This window comes from Thermobia domestica, chromosome 10 (assembly GCF_964235325.1).
Source record: "Thermobia domestica chromosome 10, izTheDome1.hap1.1, whole genome shotgun sequence".
NCBI classification, from domain to species: domain Eukaryota; kingdom Metazoa; phylum Arthropoda; class Insecta; order Zygentoma; family Lepismatidae; genus Thermobia; species Thermobia domestica.
The window spans coordinates 228,748,575-228,770,098 of NC_137463.1; the positions used below are offsets into that span (position 1 = coordinate 228,748,575).

The window sequence follows — 21,524 nt, forward strand, 5'->3', positions numbered from 1 at the left end:
GCTCTCTCATCTCCAATGCTGACCATGGTAAATCTCTCTCCTCTGATGGTTAAGTTCATCTCTCATATAGCTTCGCTGTTGAACGGGACACTAAACTCCAAAACAACCAATCAGTGGTAGAGCGTTCACCTATGGTACATGGGGTCCTTGGTACATTCCCAGCACCCATCAAGTGGATTTTGTGGTGGACAAACATTGTGTACGTGGGTTTTCTAGGGGTTCTCTCGTTTCCTCCAACTTTCTTCATTTCATTTATTTCTCATCCTCTCATTTAGCCTAGCCGGCATAATCGTGGGACGTAGAACTTAAAGATTTCTTTTTTTTTTTTCAAACTAAACAACCAATCCAATAATAATCGTGGACAGAAAAAAATATCCTTTGAGCTCATAACTCGAAGGTATTTACAAAGGAATTCTGAATAAATTTGGCGGCATTTAGGTATATGTACAAATGTTTAATAGGAATTATTTGTCATGCTCCAGAACCCACTCCAGCAAGATCAAAAAAGTTTGCGAATGAGAAGATACGGATCGTCATGCAGTTTGTGTAAACAGATTGATTTTATCCATAGTGTCTAGTATGGTGGATCTTCCTGCGTGCTGTTGGTCATCGGCGAAGGTTTGACAGTTCTTTAAGCGGAAAATGTCTGTCAGTCTAACATTGCTGCACAAGTCAGAGATTGTTCACCAAATGTTCAGTGCTGATTAGTATGTCCTCAGTCCCCAAGCTATGCGGTGTTAATCGGCTCGGCCGAGCACACACACAACGAACGTTTAGTTTTAACAGGACTCTCTTTGCTAACCCGTTCACAGCACAAAGTTGGACTTTTAAATTTAATTAAGCTTTTTTATGATAGGGAAAATAATAAATGCAACCATCATTGTAATGGGCTCCCAGAAATTAATATGAACAATTTTTGCTTAATTGTGTCTTCATAAAGCTCTTCGCTCAGCTCACACCTCACTTTTATTTTCATTTATTTATTTTGAATACTAATAAATTACTTAAAAGGCGATGATGAACATCAAAAATGTAGGAAATGAATCAGATGGTAGCTACGAAATACTGTGAAATGAACTGATTGTTAATTTCAAAACCTGTTCCCGACAATTTGATGTCACAAAGCGCGAATCCAGATTATTGCCTCTGTAAACAGCTACTACTTCATTCAATAGAATTATGTGGATGCCATCTAAATCACTTCTGATATTTGATATCATAGTCTTAAGTAATTCGCTTAAGCCTTAAGAGGATGAGCGGGCCTTAAAATGGATGTAGATTATGCTAACTGCACGACACACATTGACACAGAGTACACTTGATAATATTGCATTTACTCGATGGTCATAGACTGCAGTTTTCTCGGTTATGTTGCTATGAAACTGGGAGTTATTACATTCGTTTATTTTCGTCAGAATTGTAATGAAAACGGCTAACCAAAAACTACTGTCCATGTTGTGATAATACTCAAGTAATTTTCATTTTATTTTTTAATTATTCCGTATAGCTAGTGTGCTAAGAACGTATTGTTCGAGCTAGTGTATGTCGAAATTTTTCTTCTTGTTTCGTAAAATTATGTACAAAATTTATGCCCTGATTTTTTTCTTATTTTATCTACAAGCTATCAAAATCCTTCCTTCCCACGACAAGTCACGAAGTGTGTTATATAGCCATATTTACTACATATTTAAATATTTAAACCATTTCTATTATTATAAAATATATTGTGTAATGATTTAAGTATCTTAAAAGTTGATAAATGTTCACACAATCACTTCATTCTATTCTTACAATCATTTTATCGATTGATAGTTTTTATGGTATGGAGCACGTGGCATCAACACAGTGTTAGGGATCTAAGACTTAGATATTAGTGTTGCTCATAACCTGGAGAAATTTCTCATGTTTCTCGTTTCGGAAGCATCTTTCATTTCGACTCTCGCCTCATGGGCAACTCTAGTTCGAGCGTTCGTATAAGCTTCTTTCTGGTTATGCAGTCACCAAGCTCGTCTTCGGAGCGGAAGATCTGATTCAATTCTCAGTGAGAGCTCACGTGGTTCAGATCTCACGCTGTAGGTTTATTTTTTATTTTATTTTATTTTTATTTATTTATTTATTTATTTTTTGTAGCTTCAGTGCTGACAAGGAAAGGACATGAACCTGTCATCCGGACATCCGAAACAAACCTAGTCCATTCGATAAACATAACAAAGATATGTTCATGCACAAAAAATTAGGTGCCATGGAGTGGACCCCTGTGGAGTGGCCCTGGGTAAAAGCACACAATCCAAATGTATTTCGAAAAATACTATAGGGGATAAGAAACGACTGTACCAAGTTTTGTATTGCTAGACGGAATAGGTATGAAAGGAAAGCGTGTATTGGTATATAAGTTTTTCCCTCATGTCTATTCCGTCTATCAATACAAAACTTGGTATACACATTTCTTATCCCCTATACTATTATTTGTGATACATTTGGATTGTGTGCTTTTACCCAGAACCATTCCAGAGGGGGGGGGATTGATAGGAGGGATTTCTGGAGGGAATTTTCCTGACATTCTCCCAATTTTTCTCTGTTCAAGTACGTTATGGGCCCCAATACATAGCACCTCTCGATAGCTTGTTTCATGGTGAAGAGAATGAACTATAAACCATGACTTTCCAATGAACAGTGTTGATGCAATAGCTATTTTACTGCGAGTCTGTTATACTAACAGGGTTAATGGGCCCCAAGGACTTACTCTGTTGTCCATGGTCATCTATTTTTTTATGCATAAACGTATCTTTGTTATGCTTATCGACTGGACTAGGTTTGATTCGGATGTCTGGATGACAGGTCCATATCCGTTCCTTGTGTGAAGGGGCGTTAAACTCCAAATTAACAGCGCTTGGTGACATACCGTAATACGTGTTAGCACCACCGTAGTATATATCACCGGGAAGTAAGTTGATCTGATGTAATTACACTTAAGCTATTCGTCTGTAGCTTGAGCGCCTTCGTGGCTAAGCGGTTAGCGTACGTGCCTTTGGCGTGGGAGCCCCGGGTTCGATTCCTGGCGGGAGCTCATGTTCGGATTCCACGTTAATCAGTAGGCCTCGCTACTGAAAGGAACATTAGACCCAACTCAACTCAGCTCTTCTGTAGCTTTAATGGTGTGCGATTGTTTTCGTAGTTGGTTGCTCTTTTTGTTTCCTAACGGAGTATCATTGTACAATCCAGTTGTTATTAGTATATTCACTAACCTGATTAGTCTATAAAGAGTTCCCAGAAACACAGTCATTTGAGTAAAAACGGTTTCAAAGAAATTTTTGATTTGTAGTTACTTTAGGTAAATATTTAAGTAAATTTCGAAGGGAAATAAAGTTTGTGAACGTGGAGTAGATCCATTGAAGGCGTAGCAAAGCAAGTTGAGAGAATTTTTTTTCGTTTAAAAATTTTAGCTGTTGATTTTTGTCAACCCAGCATGTAAGCGAGTGACTATATATATATATATATATATATATATATATATATATATATATATATATATATATATATATATATATATATATATATATATATATATATATATAAATATGTGTGTATGTGTGTGTGTGTAATTGTTCATCGTGTGGCCTTGATGGAAACTATAAAAGTCGTCCACTGAGCAGTGGACACTGTATACAAGCTGCTGATATGTATGCAGTTCGTTTGCATGTATATGATTGTTTTTGTGGAGCCAGAGAAATAAAGGAGACTCGAAATGCATAGACACGAATGAAGCTCCGAGAGCGAGAGTAATAATCCCTGACACTGTTTACCTTCTCCTTTTATTTCTGTGTGACCTTGTGCTATGATGCAGTGGCGGCGCGATAGCAGTGTTGCTAACTTCGTGCTGAACTCTTAAGTATTTAATCGTTGTTTATTCTCTTTCTGTTGATGGGACTATGCGTAAAGATAACGAGAACAACTAGCATCTTATTTGTAAAAATGGAACATTTTATTTAATATATATCGTAGCCAGTTTACATCCAACTTCGGACAGCACAACAGGAAGTAAGAACAAAGATACTAAAATTCTGTCGGGACAGCGAATTGTATTGTTAAGTATCAGATATAACTAAATTCAGGGAAGAAGATAGGCGTACAGATACTGTAGATGGGCTGCCAAGTAATGGAATACCTGAGACAAAATGTTTTCAGAAAATAATTTAGGGAGTGAGTTTGTCAAATAGTCTCGTGTATTCCTTTCTTCTGTTCTTGGAGGTTAATCCCAAGTTTTGTTTCTCATAAAACAAAAACTGCTACTGTGAATCTATACAACAGCAGTGAATGCACAGAGAATTTAATTTGTGGTGCTTGTTATAAATATTCAAGTTCGCGAACTTTGTTCTGGTTCTCGGGCTCAGTCAACCACGAACGCTGTAAGTGGCTAGCGAGTCGAAGCCCAATTTAGGTTAATGAGTGCGAGTCTCATTAATAATAGCGATCACAGATTCGAGTGTGAACTAGTGTGAGCCTCATTTCGATTAGTGATCGCAAGCTTCTTTGAGGATAAGAAACCTGAGCCAACTGAGACCCGATTGCACAATGGCTACATTTCTGTCTGGTGCTAGCTGTTTAAGAATTCCTTCATTTGTTGCAACAATAGAATCAGATATTGAATAATGCACGCGGTAACTGTTATTTTCTATTCATAGTTGTCTGGATCCATATACGAGGGCTGCTGGAAAACTTTCTGCAATCAATCAGTATATATAAAAACGTGAAATTCTGGAAAAGCTTTATTGTTTTTCAAACTTCACTTCAAAAACTACTTTTCGGAATGCGTTAGTAGCTGTTCCAAGCGACACAAATTGCTTATCACAATCTTATTTTTCATGTGTGGGAACAAAAAGAAGTAATTAGACTCAGCTTTTACAATCCTTCTATCTTCTAAAGCTGTGGTTGCCACAAGTCCGGTATAACCGAAGAAACAAGCAATTATTTGATTGGCAATACTCTTCGAACGAACAACTTTTTGATGATTTCGGCCCACGTTGAAACACCCAAACAGGGATTGCTGTTTAGTTTGAGGTTCGTATGAATAGATACAAGTTTCGTCCATTGTAACGATGTACATCAAATTGTATTTCTCTCTGTTGAGTTTTTTTTTTTTTTTTTTTTTTTAAAAAAAAAAGCATTTCTTTACGCCAATTGACACGAACATATTTCTGAGCGTCGGCCAAGTTGTATGCTTCCAACTGCTTGAAAGTTTCCGTACATTCAGGTGACCATACAAAATCGTATGTATGTATTGCTTTCATATCAGTGCTTAAGGATACCTGAACCTCACTGTATGCCACATCCCGATCTGTCAGTCATTTCCCGTACAGCATCAATATTGCTGGCAACGACAGACACGTGTGGAGGACCTTCACGAAATTCACCACTGAGAAATGAGCGATCATGGTTGAATCCGGAAAATCCAATTCTATACAGTCCTATTAGATGGTGCGTCTTCTCGAAAACCAAAGGAAGTCGCTTGATGCATTATTTTGGTGTAAAACTACGCTTGAAATTATAAAAAATCATTGCCCGAAAGTGTTAACGAAAAATTTCAATTTCCCACAAAACTGCTGCTTCAAAGTGCTGTGAAAAATAAACAAATACGCTTGAACAAAGATAATTTAAACATAGAAACATATATTCTTTCGAATTTTATAATAAGGGAACTAGCGCCTGTGTTAGTAGTAGTTTGCAGAAACTTTTCCAGCAGCCCTTGTACATTCGACGATATTCTGACATGAATCCCATTGTGCTTGAAACTGCGATACTTAGCAGCTGTGTAGGTCGTTTAATTTATTGAAGAGGGTTTAACACAATTTCACATGAGGTGCCTTCCATTTCAACTCAGGCAAAAAAAAAAAAAAAAAAAAAAAAAAGTACTATCACCATTTCAGATATTGTTGAAACTTTTTTTATATAGCAACTTTAAGAGACCCATATTTTTTGTTTTGTCGAAAAAAAATTCCGGCCAAGTAATGGGCCATCAAAGACGGGGAGTACAATTTATGAATTGTAGAAGACATGGAAAATGGTCAACTTCGGAGTCCCACCTTTCAGCTATGGAGACAGGTAGAGTTATAATTCCTATTGTGGTATGTACATAGGGAGGGATATAAAAAATATATTTTATTATAGTTTGGTTTGAGCTTGCGTATCTTTTTGTACATTTTGTTTAACCCGGGATAAACTCAGGATCACCTGATAAAACAATCATTTGTATCATCAGGCCACAGTGGTTAGTCCGAATTCTTTGGTGAAACGGAATTTCATGTTAGGAATGTTAGCTCGATGACTTTCTCTCCTCGTCTCGTTTATCTTCTGGTTTATCTTGTAGATAATTATTTTTTAACTAAAGTATTTTTATTATTTGTAAAGGCATCGTGTGAGGAATACCTTTTTTATTTCAACTTATTTATCTCTATGTATTTCTTCAGTATACTGCTCATCATTGAGTGGAATGCTTTATTGTGATTTGGAGAAGGAACTAGATATATCTGAAGACAGGAGGACATACAGACACGCTGACGCTTGTGAAGCTGCTCTGGATGTCCCTGTTGCGAAGATCTAATCGGCCTGGGTTGGTATTAGAGATGCAAGGGCTCGGAAAAAAACCGGCTTTTTTGGAAAAAAACTCGGTTTTTTCTGCTTTGCTTTTTTGCTTGGGAAATTTTGGGCTTTTTTCAAAATACTGCTTTAAATTGATAAAACAGACTTTGTATCGCTTCTCTATAACACAAAAAATCATTTAATTGGTGGTTGATGCTGATAATAATATAAAACATCGAAAATAAACTATGAATTTCGAAAAAATATTTCAAACAATTTTTCTTCAACATATTTACATTATGAATTCCACAGGATTAACCAATGTATATAATAAGAATTTTTTAACCTCCTATATACAAAAGTAAGCAGAGTTGGCAAGAACCGTGGTTGTTTTTGAAAATGCCAAAAACCCGTTTTTTGGGGGATGTTTAAACCAGGCTTTTTTGACTTAGATTTTTTGCTTTATGTATTTATATTACATATTCACAGAAATAAGTTTGTTTCGCCTTGATGTTGAGTTGAGTTGAGTTTAACGTCCCGTTCAGCAGCGAGGCTATATGAGACGTGGACCTACTGATTAACGTGGAATCCGAACCACATGAGCTCCCGCCGGGAATCGAACCCGGGCCTCCCACGCCAAAGGCGCGTACGCTAACCGCTTAGCCACGGAGGAGCTCTCGCCTTGATGTTATTATGCAACAGCGGGGTTATGCCGGAAGAACTCCCATAAGCTTAAAGAAGTGCGGTCAGTAAATTTCTTAAGTTGAGAATCTCCCGCCCTAGCCATTGGGAAAATCCCGTCATTACTTGAAATGTAAGACAATAACGGGAAAATCCTGTTATTGCTTTGCATGTAAAATTTAAAGGTCAACGTACCATAATCAGTACGCTAAAACTGAGGTATTAAATTACAAATTTAGTACCGGTACGTAGATATCATTGAAAGTACAATCCAAGCTAATGTTGGAAGCTACGTAGGCAATCGATAAATTTTGCCAATTTCTATCAATATATTTAAGCAATATTGGCTTCTTTATAAAACAACACGCATTTAGGCATGCAGAAATATACAATTTGGTTTGTTTCGTATATTTAGGCTTAACATCCTTACGAAATACCGAGGTTATCAAGGAGAAGACTTTCGCTTAAACTGACATCCGAACCGCTACTTGGGTTACGCATGAAAGAAGGGTTGTGGTTCGACCGAGAATTGAGCATGGGACACCTTGATTAAAAGATGAAAGGGAAATAAAACTATGGCAGGTGGTTTGATATCTGGAAACGTTACCATGAAGTTCACACGATTCGCATTTTTCATTCTTTTTATTTTTGTGGTTTAAACCAGTTATTAACAAAAAAGTTGGTGTAAACCAGCCAACCCTAAAAGTAAACACTTCTTTTTAAAGAATACACAAATAACTAGCAAAATAGTATGTAGTATTTTTACTTCAAAATGTTCCATACTCTCTTTTTGAAACAAAATAAAATTAAAATAAAACATAAGAGAAATACTTAGATTTATATGATACACTTAAAGGCTGCACATCTAGAGCTTTTGGTTCTGTATATTCTTGAAATTCTACAGTTATGTTTTATATAACCACCATCACAGTTTACCCAATCCTCAAGTTTTCTGAATTTTTAACAAGAGGGATTCAACATATCATTACGGAACTCCCCCCACCCCCCCAAAAAATACTACGGAATATATTTAAGTTAAGCTAAATACAACTGCACAACAAACATGACTGAGTGATTAGCTTTTGCGCTTCTATCGGGAAGTCCGGCATTCAAACAGCATTCGACCATTCTGACAAAGCTTTTCTTCATTCCATCTGTGAATGTAGAAATAGTGCGTGTACTGTGAGTTGGGCGACTTCCTTTTTTATTGTTTTTAAATCGTTATTATTACTAATTACCAGCAGTGACGGTTTTTGCGAAGGTTAGGGGGGCGGTCTTTCGGACTGAAGCTCGTTCCCCAAAGTTACGGAATGTCAGCAACAAACGAAATATCTATTATTTATGCCTTTACTCATAAACTTTAAGCTCCCGTCAAATAAAAATTACGAATGTTTAAAAAAACTAAACATTAGTAAGAAACCCTTCCCAAAATACTTTTCTAAATCCGCCACTGATTCTCAGTATAAAATGATTTTTAAAGTTGTATCCGGAAGATTATTGCTAAACATATAAACGAAACGAAATATTAGTTATGCCTGTACTCATAAACTTCAAGCACTTCGCAAATAAAATTAGGACTTTTTAGGAAACGAAACAATCAGAAAAAACTCTCCTAAAGTACTTTTCCAAATCCGCTACTGATTATTTGTATAAATTGGTATTCAAGGTTGTGTCCGGAAAATTATTGCTAAATCACTTCACAACTACAGTGTAACAGAAATGTGGAAGTACGGTTTGACGGATATATTGAAAAACGTACGCTTTGACGGATAAATAGAAAAACGGGCAAGTTTAACTTTTGCGCTAGAAGCTAGAGTACTAAAAGCTCTTAGAAATGAAACACGGATGACAAACTAGAGAAGAAAAAAGATGTCGATAACTCAAAAGTTAAAATAAAGTTAAATAGCCTCTAAAATTACCCTCAAATACTACATTCTTCATGTTAGCTTTAATTCGTAAAACATGTGCTCCATCCATCTTGATGGTGAATTTCAGAGCGAAATATGACATTCAGGTCATGGAATTCTTATCTAACTATAGAATATACTATAAGAAAGCTATTTAGATAGAAAAATCATGAAGTTGAAAAAAGCCAAAATTTCCAAAATTCTCGTTTTTTTCCCAAAAAAGCCGGCTTTTTATGTGAAAAAAACCACCGATTCAAAAAAGCCGGCTTTTTTGCATCTCTAGTTGGTATGCTCTTTGTGACCTTGATGCGTTGCCCAGTGGCTCGGTGATAATGAGATCGCGGACTAAGGGTGTGCCCTCTCGCTGCAGGGAAAGTACTCACACACACTGTTGCCAAGATGTAACTGAAGCAACTTAAGATTTTTTGTAAGGAATCCAGCCGCGCGATCAAGTATTTTCGGAGTTCACGAAGTTTGATCGAAGTCATTTTTCGAAAAAGTGTATTTTGGCAGTCCAGTAACTGACGAGGAGACGTACGTATGTAATACACACACCGGCTGTCCCTACATCTGTCTCATAAACAATATTTCAGATTAAGCACGAAACCTGCATTCCATTAATTAGATGCAAGTGGATTTTGATCTAAACAAAGTCGAACAGAGGTGGGAATTATACAAATTTTAAAATAATACAAATTCAGAATTCATAAAATGTTTTGATGAAAAATCAAAAGCAATCAATATCAGGATACCAGAAAAAGTATTAAGCATTTCAAGGTCAAAATTTAGAATACTTTTATCGTGATTTGAAAATAATAATATGAAGCCACATATCCATCATTTTGTTTGGTGGACCTTCTCCCATTCTTCCGGCAACACCGTAATCCCGTTGCTATAAAACATTTTTAATTTCTGATCAAAAATTGTGGCACGTAATTTTCACAGATCTCTTTTTAAATTAACATCACTCCGGGATTTCTGCAGAGAGCGAAACAAATGATAGTCTAACGATGCCACCAGATCCGGGATTGGAATATACTGGAGATAGGAAGCCAAGTTACCTCTGTTTCTGATGGGTCGTTAAAGATGTATGCGTGGTAAACATTCTTTCTGCTGACCAATTCCAGACGAGTTGCGCTAACTGTCGACGGTACAAGTTCGAGTCTATAGTTCTTCCCGTGGTAGCAGCTCGTAATGCACGATGGGATATCCACTTTTTATCACTCGTCCTCAACCACTTCAAAAATGGCTGGAGTTCATTACGTTCCAGTAGGAATTCGTAAATAGAAATTCAATCGTGTAAAGGTTTTTGAGGTAGATCATGTGGCACCCAAACGTCAAACTTATTTTTGTAGCAAGCTTTTTTCAAATAGTTTCATCCTGTTAAGTGATGGATGTTATGTTATTGGTGACACACACGCCCGTCTTGATCTATTTTTGTCAGAATATCATTTATTTTTGCTGTGATTGGTCGCTCATTGCTAGAAGCATCTTGGACGCCGAAATTTCCAGAACGAAAGCAACTGAACCATCTTTTGGCTATTGCTTTTGATAATGCATTTTACCTATAAACAACACAAATTTCTTCACGGGCCTCAGAAAGTTTACTTATCTTCACGGCGCAATACCTTACGTCTGATCATAAGAATTCCAACACTTCTTCACATCTAGTAGCTTCAACTGTAAGCTGTCAAATTACGTTAGTCCTTACCCGTTGCTACTCATATACTTTGAGATTTGGGATACTAACACCATCTCTTGCGCAGATTGCTCAGTACTTTTTAGACTATCTGATACATTTATTGCTGGAAAGAGGAAGAAACATTTTGATACTACTAACACTTCCGCCCTTACATGGCGTCTGTACAAAATAGCGTTCAACTAAAGTTCAGAAATATTATTCCTCTTTAATTTTTATAGGTTTAAATTTTAAAGAAAGAAACGTACAAAGCAGCGTTTCTCTATTTCTAATCTTCTTACATTGAACATTAGTCCAAAAAGGTAGAAGAATAAAATTAGAGTTAATAGCATATTACTACACACTGTAATTTTAGAATCTGAAACAGGTATATGCAAATAATAGATTATATCCTTTAATAAGGTAGAAATGATAGAAACTCTAATAGTTGATACATGAATATTTCCAAAAATTTCGGGCCTAACACTGAAATAACGCGCTACTGATAATAAGCCATAAATAATGTATGAGTTTCAACCGGTCTACCTGTATTGATTTGTTGGCATTAATTTAAATCAGTCGCTGTGTGTCATACTTCATGACAATGCTCCAGTCCACACGGCTGTTGTTACCAAGGCCACACTTAGAACTGTGTTCGAGGAGATGCAGGCCACACTTAGAACTGAAGCCTTGACAACAACAGTCGTGTGCACTAGAACATTATCTTGCAGTATGAGAGCTCAACGCACAGGACTGATTCAAATAAATGCTTTCAACGAACTGACGCAGCTCGACAGTTCAAACTGATGCATTATTTATTCTGTAGATGGCACAATATTCCATTAATGATAGAACCATATTACATTAATTACCAGCAGCGCATTTTTTCATTATCAGGCTAGAAACTTTTGGAAACATCTTCTTATAGATGTATTACAATAAATACTTAAGTTATCTGTCTTCCATATAAATAAAACTGAAAGTGACAGTGTTTGTGACTTCATAACTCTTGAACCACCCGACCGACCTGGATCAAATTTTCAACATAAATGACGTTCGGGCCTGGGATGGTTTCTACCATTTCACTTTGACGGTGCAACTTAAGGAATGATCGAAAATAACTGATATTAGTGTCGAATCCCGTAGTTTTCTGGGTCGCTGAGATAAACAGTGATACTTCCGATGCCGTTTAAATCAAATTTAACCATGCAGCTTGGGAAAGGGGAGGGAGAGATGTATAAAAACGATCGAAAATAACCTATATTGGCGTTTTAAACGTTAGCATATCAACAAGCTAGAAAGAACTGTAAAATTTGGAAAGCTACTTTCTCTTTCAAATTTATGTCACTACATTGACCCTCTATATCTACACTTTCCAAACAAAATATCTTGCCTCACCTTCCACACTTGTTTATACTATGCAATATACATATATCAAATTGTCTTTTTTGATTTCAATTTTAATAATTATGATTCGACATATTTGCAGTACCTCTCAGACCTCGATTCAACTGTCGTCAGATTTAATGCTATAGGAAGTAGTACCTCTCATGCAGGGCTATCAAGTTCTTGTGCCAGAGTAATAGGATCACAATAGATGCTTACAAAATTCCGTGATGTTCGAAAACTTTTAAGCGGTACACACACCACACACACTCTCTCTCTCTCTCTCTCTCTCTATATATATATATATATATATATATATATATATATATAAACTTGTTTAAGGCGACCACCCGAAGTTTTCGACTGAAATCGGTCGTTTAAAGTTTTTATTATTATTATTATTATTATTATTATTATTATTATTATTATTATTATTATTATTATTATTATTATTATTATTATTATTATTACTATTTTAGATCGTTAAGTGATTTACCAAGGATTTTCAAAATCCAAGTAACCGGAAGCGGAGGCTGCAGTTGAGCTGTAGGGCGTATTGCGCTCTATTGCTGTTTTCTTTTTAGAAAAGAATATTGGTGCCGGTGTCACTTGAATAATTGTTTTAAACATTTGACCAACTCTCACTCAGTGTGCTTCACAGTCTCGATCACAAGTAGAACAATGCGTAAAATGAAGAAAAAAATTCCTTAAGAAAAGGTGATAACCGACGTTTGTTTTATTTTTAGGACTGTACCAATCAATTTCTGAAAAATTTCTAGCATTTTAATTTCTCTGCTAATCTTTTCGTTTCGCCATGGAAGAGCTTTTCCTGCCAAAAGCAAGGTTGGTGATTGTCTTAAAGTGTCAGAAACATCATATTGGAAGTTGAATACATGACTATTCCGTAATTCGGGTGGCACACCAAATCTATATTTTAGAGTTCTTACCCATTGGGTCATCATTAGCACAACATAGTAACACTATGTATCCCACCTAACAACGAGACATATATTTGTAGTGAGCTGGTCGACTTAAAAAGGCTAACAAATATTTACTGTAGAAAATTGGTGGTCGCTAATCGGGAGGAGATGTGGTTGATGCAAAGGATATTTTAATACATTGCTCTTATGAAAGTATAATTCCTTTCCACATACTAGATTACATGAAGAAGGCGGTTGAGACATTTATAAGTAGAAATTGATTGCGAAGACATGAGTATTCAAATTTTTAGATTATAAGCATATATTGATCTAAATTATTCCGTAAGAAGAGATTAGTAACTTTTTTTATTTTTAAATTTCTGTAATCTCCGCCATACAAAAGATATATTTGATGTGAACTCAGCGTTGAAGAAGTACTTTCCCCAAAGGGAAATCGTACATTGAATAATAGCAAGGCATGAATCGTCTACACGTAAGCATTGTCTTTGACGGGTTCATGAAGAGCAATACTGTGGAAGTCTGCTGGAGGTCTTTGGGCTTTATCCAAACAAGGATGTCAGGAATTTTGTCTGGAACATGTCCAAGATCTCGGCTTTCGCCGAACAAGTGGAAGAATGTTAGCAACATCGCACAACCCCAATATGTGCAATGTGCAAGTTAATTGTATATGGACCTAGCTAGGAGAAACGAGGAACCGGTTTGTTGATAACTTCTGCTTGCAAGTCAATAAGTTACACCTTTCGCACTGTTGCCAAATAAACGCTAAGCGGACAAAATGACAAGCCGAAGAGGCTGTGCGAAATCGTGAATGAGTCCACGATGAGAAAGAATTCATCGAGATTTGAAAGACGGCATAATTTGCCAATCATTGTATTGAAAGATAATTGACATTTAATTTACTATTGTGGTTGGGAATAGATTTTAATGGAAAGACTTATCGATAATTAACTTCGAGAAATGTTATTTAAATTCTGAAATTAAACTATAAAAAAATGTTTAAACAGTTAAACATGTGACAGTTAGTTACGGTTTTTTTTTTTAAATAACCCATGAATGGCGAGGCCTTTCCCAACGGGATCCCACGGTGTCATATTTTGTTTCCGTTGTGGAGATGTTTCCGCTTAATTTAGGTTCAACAATGTAACTTTCATATAATAATATTGATTACAGAATAGCAAAATAGTAGTAGACTTTCCAATAACTACCCAATCCGTGTCTATTCGCGTGCAGATGATATATACGAGGCTGTGAAGTTTCACAAAATTTGAAAATATAAATAAAGAAGAGTCGTTTTTTTTATCGCCTTCGAAATACCCGCTTCTAATTTATGTACGAATCACGTGATTTTGCGTGAAACGAATGCTCCTTCGAGAATCTACGCAGCTCTGCTGCCGAATTTTCCCTAATGCTAACAGTGAATTTAGAACGGCTATCTATGAGAGGGGGTTTTAGTGTGGGGAATGAAAAGAAGTCTGATGGAGCAAGTCCGGTAGGTGTAGAGCTTTGGGAACAAATTGCGTCGAGTTTTGGGCCAAAAACATGTTTCAACACAGTGACGTGTGGGCGAACACATTGTCATAATGGACCTTCTAGTGCTGTTCTTCAGCATGCTTCCAATCTTGTCTCCTCGTTGCTTAGGAGGATTGTAGTTCTTGGACGATATTGAAGTGAGTAATTTTCACCTCAGAAAGAGAGCATTGGAGAAAACCACATCTTCTAAATGTTGTGATAGGTGCTCTAATAATAATGACAGAATATTTACGATGATGATAACTTGTAAGGTTTAAATAACACTTTTTGTAGTCGCTTTATATGAAGAAATATTCAGTTTTGGTCAAATAGGATGGATTTACTTATTTCTTTTTATGATCATTTCAGTGTCATTTATTTTTTATTTTAAAAATAAATACTTCTATACTTGAATTCAATATTCGTAAATGACATTAAAGCTAAAAGTAAAACTAACTAGTGCTGCAGTCTACAAAGGACTGTAGCTGTTGTATGGCGTACGTTGAACTTAGTAGATGTGGTGAGCGCATATGCACTCTGCAGCTCTGTTTCTGTGTTTTAAGACCATTATTCAGATATCTCCAACAACCCTCACCTGTGTCTTGACCAAGAATCGAATATGGAAATAATTTGAATTTTATTTAGTATATTTCACAAGCTAGAACAAATCAAATGTAAAGTCTAGAGAATTAACTAGCCTTCAATTTTATACAGTAAAAAGTGTCGTTAAAACCTCTATTGATAATTACAAAAGGATAATTGACTTGGTAATGTATCTTTTTATGAGGGACATTTGATAAGTCCATTATTTTCACGAGATAGAACTCCGATCACAAGTTTCATTTAGCAGTAAAGTTGATCTTCAAAAAATAAACTCGTAAGAATTTCGATTGTCTTTTGTTTCTAATGGAAAAAGTAAATTTTATATGCTGATTACGTACACCTATTTAGTGAATTCTATCAACGTCTGTTCCTGCTAAAACATAAACCCTGGTTTAAACCAGCTGGTTTTGTCAAGAAAACCTGGTTTAAACAAACAAACAAACAAACAAACAAACAAAAAAAACGAAAAAGGCTTTAAATCGTATGAACTTTATGGTGACGTTTCCACATATCAAACCATCTGCATTTGTTTTATCTCCTTTTCACCTTTTAATCGAGGCGTCCCATGTTCAATTCTCGATTGGACCACAACCCTTCTTTCAAGTATAAACCAAGTGGCGGTTCGGATGTCACTTTAAGTGAAAATCTTCGTACCTCGGTATTACATAAGGATGTTAAGCCTAAACATACCAAACGAAACAAAATTGTGTGCCTAAATGTCTGTTGTTTTGCAAAGAAGCTAAGGTTGCTTAAATATATTGATAGAAATTGGCAAAATTTATCGACTGCCTATGTACCTTCCAACATTAGCTTGGGTTGGAATTTTAATTTAATTGAATGATATCTGCATACTAAATTTGTAATTTAATACCTCAGTTTTAGGTACTGATTACGATACGTTGACCATAAAATTTTACATGCTAAGCAATAAAGGAATTTTTCGTTATTGCTTTGTATTTAAAGTAATAACAGGATTTTCACAATAGATAAGGCGGGAGTTTCCCGATTTATATATAATTTTGTGTAATGGTTTCATTTGTGCAGCTGTTTTTCTTTTTGTCCTTCTGAAATGACTCTTGACAGTCATATTAACAAGTATGTAAAGATCAGTACAAAGTATTTTTATCAGGAGTCCTTTGTGAGTGAGTCGGGAGACTCATCGCATTTGTGGCCAATTAGTCCCGGTTTCGAGTCCAAATGGAGAATAATTTCTCTCGTATGTAAGTCGAGAAGCGGTTTGGATTCCGCTTTAAGCCTATGGGACCCCTTCCAGCATAACCTCGTTGTTGCATAATAACACCAAGGCGAAAAAAATATTTCTGTCCATATGCAATATAAAAACATAGAACAAATTATTTAACCCCCCCCCCAAAAAAAAACAGGTTTAAACAAAAATGCGTTTTTTAAAAAAAATAAAAACCATGGTTTTTGCCAACCCAGCTGCTTTAGTGTATGGCTATACGAGGATGCGTTACCCCCGCGCAGTGAACACGAGCTACGTGGTTACTCGTTAATTTCACTTTCGCCAGAGTTCTAAATCATACTGTGAGCCAGTCAGGGTTTCCAGGCCTTACTGCCATACCCTTATCCTCATTCATGTGAATCACGAGAAATAACCCCATTGTGTTACATAGATTTTTCTGTGAATTTTTCGAAATTTCCTTGTATTTTTGTGAATTCTTTTTGTTATACACGCACATACTTTATAATAGCAGAGTTCCAATGCACTGCACAAAGCATCTCCCAAGCAGCTGTTTCTTGCTAAAATCCCCTTGCCTGGCAACACGTCTTTCCTTTTTTTCCCTTTCTTTAGACATCTTTTACTGATTCCGAAACAGCAAGCGGTCTGTTGTTCCGAAACACACCAAATACGCTCGAGCCGACGTATTTTGTGCATTTTTATTGCTTTCGCGTTTCAGCACAGTATGATTAGCCATCCACATTTAAATACATAGTCAGTGTATTTCAAGCGTACGCATAAGCCATAAAAACTCGTACTTGAATGGGAGATATGCTTACTGTAGAGGCCATAATCGAAGCGACCATTTAATATTTCGTAATATGTATCAGTTGAAAAGTTCTACATTGTATAGCTTAATCCAGTCACCCGTCTGTTCACCTTTACCTTTCTGTAGTTGATTATTGACTTTTTTTTTTTTTTTTTTTTTAATGGTAGCTGTGTATGGTAGAATTTCATGCAATATTCGCAGAAGACATAAAACACCGTTCTATTTTTCTGTTTATCGTTTTTAAAATGAATAAAGACATTACTTTATTAGAGTAAGAAAATTTAGCAACATACTTCAATTTACGTCGTTTTGTTATTCGTGGAAATATTAATTTGTTTTCTTTCTTTGTAGGATATATCTTTACGCGCTTTAAAGTTGGCAGGAGGGCGGCCAGAGGCAGCTATAGAATATCTTCATAAACAACAGAATGAACCTGTAAATGGATTAACTAAGGGTCCATCGCCTGGTAAGTGATATCTTTGATGTAAACACTTTTATTTAAGATTATTAAAAAATATTTTATTGTTATTAAAGTAACAAGATGATAAAATTTAAAAAAAAAAAAATCACTCATATTCTAAAATTACAAGATCTTATAGTCTCGAAGTAGTAAAATGTGTGATTTTTCTTAGTTATATTTCGCCCAACAATGGTGGACGGTATCAGAAGTTTGAAGATAAGAGAAGTACGTTGGTTAAACCAAGCGAAAGAAAGGGGAAAAACAAACCATTGCGTACATATACTACATTAACTACGGTACAAGCATTTCATGCTGTTAGTCGTAACCTGTAAGAAATCACGACACAAGGTGCAATTTTCATTCAACGTGAAGTTCTTGTATTAGTGTATTAGCATTAGTTTGTTCTCTTTATTTTACTTGACACTTGATATAAAAAGAGCTCAGAAAAGCACGCTTTAAAAACTCCACTTTTTTGGATTGGAGAAATACTTTTTTTTTTTTTTTTAAGTAGCTTCAAAGCAATACCATGTTTCATCTGTCTCTTCTCATTACAAAATAAAAAAGAATGTCTTCTGAAGGGAAATAAATAAATTACCGTAATTAAAGAATTAATGAAAATGTGTTAGTCCAGAGGAAAGAACAGCAGGTCGTGGACGCGCAGGTTGTGAATTCTTTATTCCAATGAATGGTTTGTATTTTATGATGTCTAGAATTGCTAAAGTGATGCATTACAGTAATTTCAAGGTCTTATCATTTACATTTAAGGATGGTGTAAATGGACAAGTTTTGCCAATAGATGTCACTACAGTCTTCGTATCTCATGTATTTTTTACCTTTCACGAAAATTTACAATTTCTTTTACAAATTTCAACCTACAGACTTCAAATTTTTAGAGAAGGAACTTCATAATCTATCGAAGGCAACAATCCGTGCCGATTTCTTATTTAGAATTTTCTTCATTGTTGAAACAGTTATGTTGTTAAAGGTTTGGATATCCATTTCAACAGTCAGAAAATTTCAACAATGAAGAAAATTCTAAATAAAAAATCGGCACGGATTGTTGCCTTCGATTATGAACTTCCTTCTAAAAATATTTGAACTCTGCAGGCTGAAATTTGTAAGAGAAATCGTGAATTTTCTTGAAAGGTAAAAAAATACATGAGAGAGATACGAATGAGATACGATACGAAGACTGTAGTGACACCTATCGGCAAAACTTCTCTTTAAACTAACCTTAAAGTAAATTTTAAATTAGTCGCATGTTTGAGGAGCAAGCGACAGTCACGTGTTTGAAGAGCAAGTGGCATTTTACAGTGAAATAGCATAGACCGAGCGCGTATATCGCATTTCTATAGATCTTTAAAATTTGAGGAGGCATAATCTATAGTTACACTTTTCCGGAAGTTTCTGTTCCAAACATATTGACAAAACATAACAATAAAATTACCTTTACTACCATGCTAAGTTTCTACCATATATCAAAATTACCACAAATACTAATCCAGTAGATTCTCGAATTTCCCGCTCATAATTATCCAGCCTAGTTTAAAAAAAAAAGTCCGAAAAAGCCGAAGAATAATTATTTTGATCCAGTCGACTAAAACCCACCATAAAAACATCAGTTTGCCAAGGAGAAGCAGCCATCTATCAAGAATTTCTCAATAACTAAAATCTGTAAATTTTCTTTTTTTTTTTATTAGGAACTTTTTTACATTTGTGTAATTATTTATCAAAGAACAATAAAATAAGTCTATATTTTTAAAATTAGGTCTACGTTTCATGTTAATGTTTCGTTTATTTTAAAATTGTATTTATGTAGAGGGTACATCTTTTTGTGTTTCACATAATTAACTTGAACATCTTGAAAATTATCTTAAAATGTGTACAATATTCAACGAACTTAAAAAGTTCATTACTGAATTCTCTGTCTGTTTGTATCACTGTTATTTGCGAATTATTCAATTTTGAGCTCTCCATTCGATAGAGCATTAAAAACTATTTGAAAGAAGTGATGGAATTTTTCGCGTCACTCTTACCGTTCCCGAGATATTGGCCAAAAAGTTTCAATTTCGGGAGATTTAAGAACCCATGTCTCGTGAACCAAGTCATAGAGAGATTCTATTGGTGTTGATGAATTCCTAAGTGGAGGATGAACATTTGGTACCAAATAGTAACCGGTGGCCATTGGCCACCGTCTCCAGGTGTTGACCAAAAAAGTTCGGATTTCGAAAGATTTAAAGAGTCATATCTTGGGAACCGTAAGTCATACAGAGATTATATTTTGCGATTTTTTTTTAATTTTGAACTCTTCATTCTGAACATGTGTCGTCGTAAAACAACATATCGTCGAACATTTTAACAGAACTTTTTAAACAAAAATGTGAAGAAAAAAAAGTTAGTACTCAAGGAAATTATAAATGGATAGATATTTTACAAGAATTGTTTAATGAGTATAATAATCAAGTACATAGAACAAATTAAATAAGACCTGTAGAAGTTAATAAGAAACATGAATTCTTTTTAAGTTCGTTCTGGCAATGCTCTTGGAGCATTCTCAACAGGTTTTATTCTTGAGTTTTCTTTTTCTGTGGTAAAGCTTTAAAACTTACAGAACAATAAATAACAAATGCTTATAAAGTGCTGACTTATAGTAAGAGCTCTGAAAATATGAATAAGAACGGGGTTTCATATAAAAAGTGTGCTTTTAATGGTATAGGTGGGACAGGAAGTGAGAATTATAAAACTCTGGTTTTTTTGTTATCCGCCCTGTCCTTCCATCACATTAGGCTGGACAGTCGGGAGTCTACTGTAATAATTTTGCAAATAAAATCCGCATTAAGCAATGTAAAGTTTAAAAAAAATCGAACTAGGAAAATTACATAAGCACACTTCATTTAAAAAAGGAATAAAGAAAAGAAAGGGAAAAATTAAACAAAACTTGCTTTTTGTTTGTGTTCCAAATATTATTATTTATATGCAATAAAATAATAAGGTATGTAAATTTCATATATCAATTAAGTTGCGTTAGGTAACGAAAACGATACAAATAAAATGGATTGCATTAATGTCAGACAGGAAACTAAACTGTGTAACCGACTTGAATGAACCCGGGTGACAAATACTTTGTTAATTGTAGAGTGTACTAGAGGAAAGAAAAGTTAGTAATTAAATAAAGAAGTTGAAAAATAATAATAATGATCGAAAATCTTAGTTATTTTGCCCCCATTTATGTACACTTCTGTTTCATACCCGTATACACGTACTTTTGGATAACTTCAGATGACGCCCACCTGTATTGATGGAAATACTTAGATAATCACTAGTCTTCCACACATGATTTTATTTATTTAATTTTACATTTTTCGAACTATTGATAAAAATCAAAGAACAACTGTAAAATTTATGTAGTTATATATTAACTGCAAAATACTATTTGAGAAATAATGTTGAGGTGTTCCCCATTACCTAGAATTCAGCTGAATGAATTAGAGGTAATGAACTGCTCAACAATAAACGACAATTCACGTGGGCTATTTTACTATGTAATGTTTTGTAGATACGATAAAATTTTGTGTATTGTAAAATTATTTTTTGACTCCTGCAATAATTTGACAAAGGGGTGATAGAAAAGTGGAAGAACGGACTGGCATCATTATCGTAGTCGTCCCGTATGCAGCTGTCCTAGTGCGAGAATGGACATTGAAGTAACTTTCTGAAACACTGTTGTTACATATAATTTTTACTAGTGTGGAAACTATTTATTGAACCTCTTTC

The 21,524-nt window shown here is 35.2% G+C and overlaps 1 protein-coding gene across 5 annotated transcripts in view; it reads left to right on the forward strand.

The window, feature by feature from the left end:
• wts (serine/threonine-protein kinase warts) overlaps positions 1 to 21,524 on the forward strand; it is a 138,348-nt gene that overhangs the window by 79,542 nt on the left and 37,282 nt on the right. For all 5 annotated transcript variants that reach the window (XM_081729183.1, XM_081729181.1, XM_081729178.1 and 2 more), the window contains one exon: positions 17,642 to 17,756. In XM_081729183.1, coding sequence (XP_081585309.1) covers positions 17,642 to 17,756 — 115 coding nt within the window. The remainder of the gene's footprint in view (positions 1 to 17,641; positions 17,757 to 21,524) is intronic.